At 35.8% G+C, this 3,601-nt stretch overlaps 1 protein-coding gene across 1 annotated transcript; it reads left to right on the top strand.

Annotated features, from left to right (window-relative positions):
- Positions 2,042-3,378, top strand: LOC18589750 (polyubiquitin 3). The gene has a single exon (XM_007014862.2). The coding sequence runs from the start codon at positions 2,253-2,255 to the stop codon at positions 3,168-3,170; it is 918 nt and encodes a 305-aa protein (XP_007014924.1). The 5' UTR covers positions 2,042-2,252; the 3' UTR covers positions 3,171-3,378.

The raw sequence follows: 3,601 nt of genomic DNA on the forward strand, positions 1-3,601 counted from the left end.
AGCATGGAAAATAAGGAGAAATGCTTAAGGAAAATAGATTTCAAGCTTAAGTTGAAAAAATCTTACATTTTTCTCTTGTTTTCCTTGATTTTCCACACTTTTTCTCTTGAAATTCTTCACCCAGGGTTTGTTCTTCCTTTCTTTCCCTCTTTTCCTTGCTTGGCCGAATATTTGGAGAGTAATGGGCTGATTTATGCTGATTTTAAAGTTAAATAATAAAATATCCTAAGCTTGACACATGGCATTTTTCCATTGGTCCATTTTTAAAACTTTAAAAATTTTAAAACTTTAAAAATTTTAAACCTTTTATCTCCACCACATGATTAGTCAAAGGTCAAAAATGAGGATAAAGGAAGACCATGTGCTGGACAAATGTCTTGGTGGTGAAAAATTACATTTTTACCCCTGAGGTGGCAAAATTACCATTTTACCTCTATATTCCAAATTATACCGAAATTAAAATTTTTCACTTCTAAACCTCAAATCATACTCCAATAAGTCAAATGGGGCCAAAAAAATATTTTTTAAAATTCTCATTTTGTCCCCAAGTGGCAAATGACTATTTTGCCCCTAGATAGTGAAAATTTTGATTTGACTCCAAATTGATCCTCAAACTTCGAATTACCATTTTGAGTCATCCATGGACCGTAAAACTCTCAATTTCACCTTAAAATTCCTATTTGATATAGTTCGAGGCTTAAATCAACTTTGTTGTATCTCTATGTACAATACCGACTTTTTTGTAAATTTTTCGGGACTCTCCTAGCATGCAAACATGTTATCCATCACATGTATGTCACGACAAGTATTTTATAAGGTCGGGCTTTACATATGTCATGTTGAAGGTGTTTAATTCCTAGAGTTTATATGCTAATGAAATATAAAGATAGAGACAAAGTTACACGCCTTGTTTAAAAAATAATATTGTCATACATCATGTTCAAAAAAATGTTATTACACGTCATGTTAAAAAAAATGTTGTTACATGCCATATTAAGGTGTTTAACTCCAAGAGTTTATGTCTTAGTGAAATATAAAGATAGAGATCAAGTTAAATGTCACGTTGAAAAAAAAATTGTTACACAGCATGTTGGAAAAAAAAAGTTATTACACGTTATGTTTAAAGTGTTTAACTCCAATAATTTATGTTTTAATGAAATACAAAAATAGAGACTAAGTTACACGACATATTGAAATAAAAGTTGTTACACATCATGTTAAAAAAAGAATTATTACACGTTATATTTAAGGTGTTTAATTCTTAAAGTTTATGTCTTAGTGAAATACAAAGATAGGAAATATGTTACATGCCATGTTTAAATTATGTCATATTCAATAGATTTGTTACACGTCAAGTGTATTAAAGTTGTTACATGTAGGCATGACGTGTAACAACTTTAGGAAGTGTTTTAATTTATAAATTTGATTTATATAATTCCAACCCATCAACTTTGAGATTCTGTAAATGCAAATCGATAAACCCATAAACGTACATTAATGTCATATTTGCTCTATGGTTTGTAAATCAATGTTGATATGCTGAGAAATAATAGAGAGAGATGGTAATCATTGTAAAATTAGAGAGAATTGAATGGTGAGAAAGAACAATCAAAAACACAACAAACGGATGTGGGAGAAAAAAATTGATAAAATTAAAAAGAGTTGGATGATAAGAGATAAAAATCAAAAGCAATACGAATGCCGAAAAGAAAAATCAAGAAGAAAAATTGTGATAAATAATTAATTTATTTAAAATAATTTTAAGAATATTTTTATCATATAATTAATTTTATATTAAATATTATTTTGCAATGACTTTATTCACATAATTTTTTAAAAAATAATTAAAATAAAAAAAATAAAAAAAATAATTTTATGTTAAATATTATTTTTGAAATGACTTTATTCGCACAATTTTCTAAAAAATACCCTCTTTATAGAAGTTGCAAAGGAAAAACTTGAGGCGCTCATGCATGACGTAATGCGCATGTGGAAACTCCGTGCAGTTGCAGGCAACTTCTGAATTCTCTCGCCAATTTTAATCCTTGCCTTTCTGTTATAGCTCTGGAACCTTCCAGATCCCAAATTCCTTCCTTGACAAGCTAATCTTTTTCTTGTATATAATCAAACCACTCCTCCCTTTCGTTTCCCCATCCTTGCAATCAACAATTCTTCTTTCTTCTGCTCTTTGAAAATTTTCTTTCCATTCAACCCTCGCTCCTCGCATTTCCTCCTCCAATCCCTCGTACAAGATGCAGATCTTCGTGAAAACCCTAACCGGCAAAACCATCACCCTCGAGGTGGAGAGCTCAGACACCATCGACAACGTCAAGGCCAAGATCCAAGACAAGGAAGGCATTCCTCCTGATCAACAGCGCTTGATCTTCGCCGGCAAGCAACTTGAAGACGGCCGAACCCTTGCGGATTACAATATCCAAAAGGAATCGACTCTCCACCTGGTACTCCGTCTCCGTGGCGGCATGCAGATCTTCGTCAAAACCCTAACCGGCAAGACCATCACTCTTGAAGTCGAAAGCTCTGACACGATCGACAACGTTAAGGCCAAGATCCAAGACAAGGAGGGCATCCCTCCGGACCAACAGCGATTGATCTTCGCTGGCAAGCAGCTCGAGGACGGCCGCACCCTGGCGGACTACAATATCCAGAAGGAATCAACCCTTCACCTTGTGCTCAGGCTGCGCGGAGGCATGCAGATTTTCGTTAAAACCTTGACCGGGAAAACTATTACTCTGGAGGTAGAGAGTTCGGATACAATTGATAACGTCAAGGCAAAAATCCAGGATAAGGAAGGGATCCCTCCGGATCAGCAGAGGTTGATATTCGCCGGGAAGCAGTTGGAGGACGGCAGGACCCTTGCGGATTACAACATCCAGAAGGAGTCCACTCTTCACCTTGTGCTGAGGCTCCGTGGAGGGATGCAGATCTTCGTGAAGACGCTGACTGGAAAGACGATTACGCTTGAGGTGGAGAGTTCTGATACAATCGATAACGTGAAGGCGAAAATTCAAGATAAGGAGGGGATTCCACCTGATCAGCAGAGGCTCATTTTCGCTGGGAAGCAATTGGAGGATGGGCGTACTCTTGCAGATTACAACATCCAGAAGGAGTCTACCCTTCACCTTGTCCTTCGGCTTCGCGGTGGTGCTTAGTAATTAGAGCTTTTAGTCATCTGTCTGCGTCTATGCTTGTTATTCTGTGATATGTCTAAGTGTTTCTGGTGTTCAGGATAAACGAACTGCTTGTTTTTTTTACTCTTAGAATATCATTTGGTCGTTTCTTGATTTTGGTACTTAGTCATCTTTAGAATAAAAACATGTTTAGTTCTTTTCATCTTTTCAAATGTGTTTGACATTTTCACTCCCTTCGCAATAATGGTGATATCTGCTTGTATAAGCCTATATGAAACCAATTTTTTGCATTTATTAGCTTCTAAGTGATGATAAAAATGGTTGATCGGCAAGTATGCGGTTTCTGAATATAAGTTAATAGTGTTCTGCATGACGGGGAGGGGACTTGACTTTGTTCTAGATGTTCTGTATTTGGAACTCATTTATCCCCATATGGTTGAGCTTAGAACAAA

This window comes from Theobroma cacao, chromosome 9, assembly GCF_000208745.1.
Source record: "Theobroma cacao cultivar B97-61/B2 chromosome 9, Criollo_cocoa_genome_V2, whole genome shotgun sequence".
NCBI lineage: Eukaryota > Viridiplantae > Streptophyta > Magnoliopsida > Malvales > Malvaceae > Theobroma > Theobroma cacao.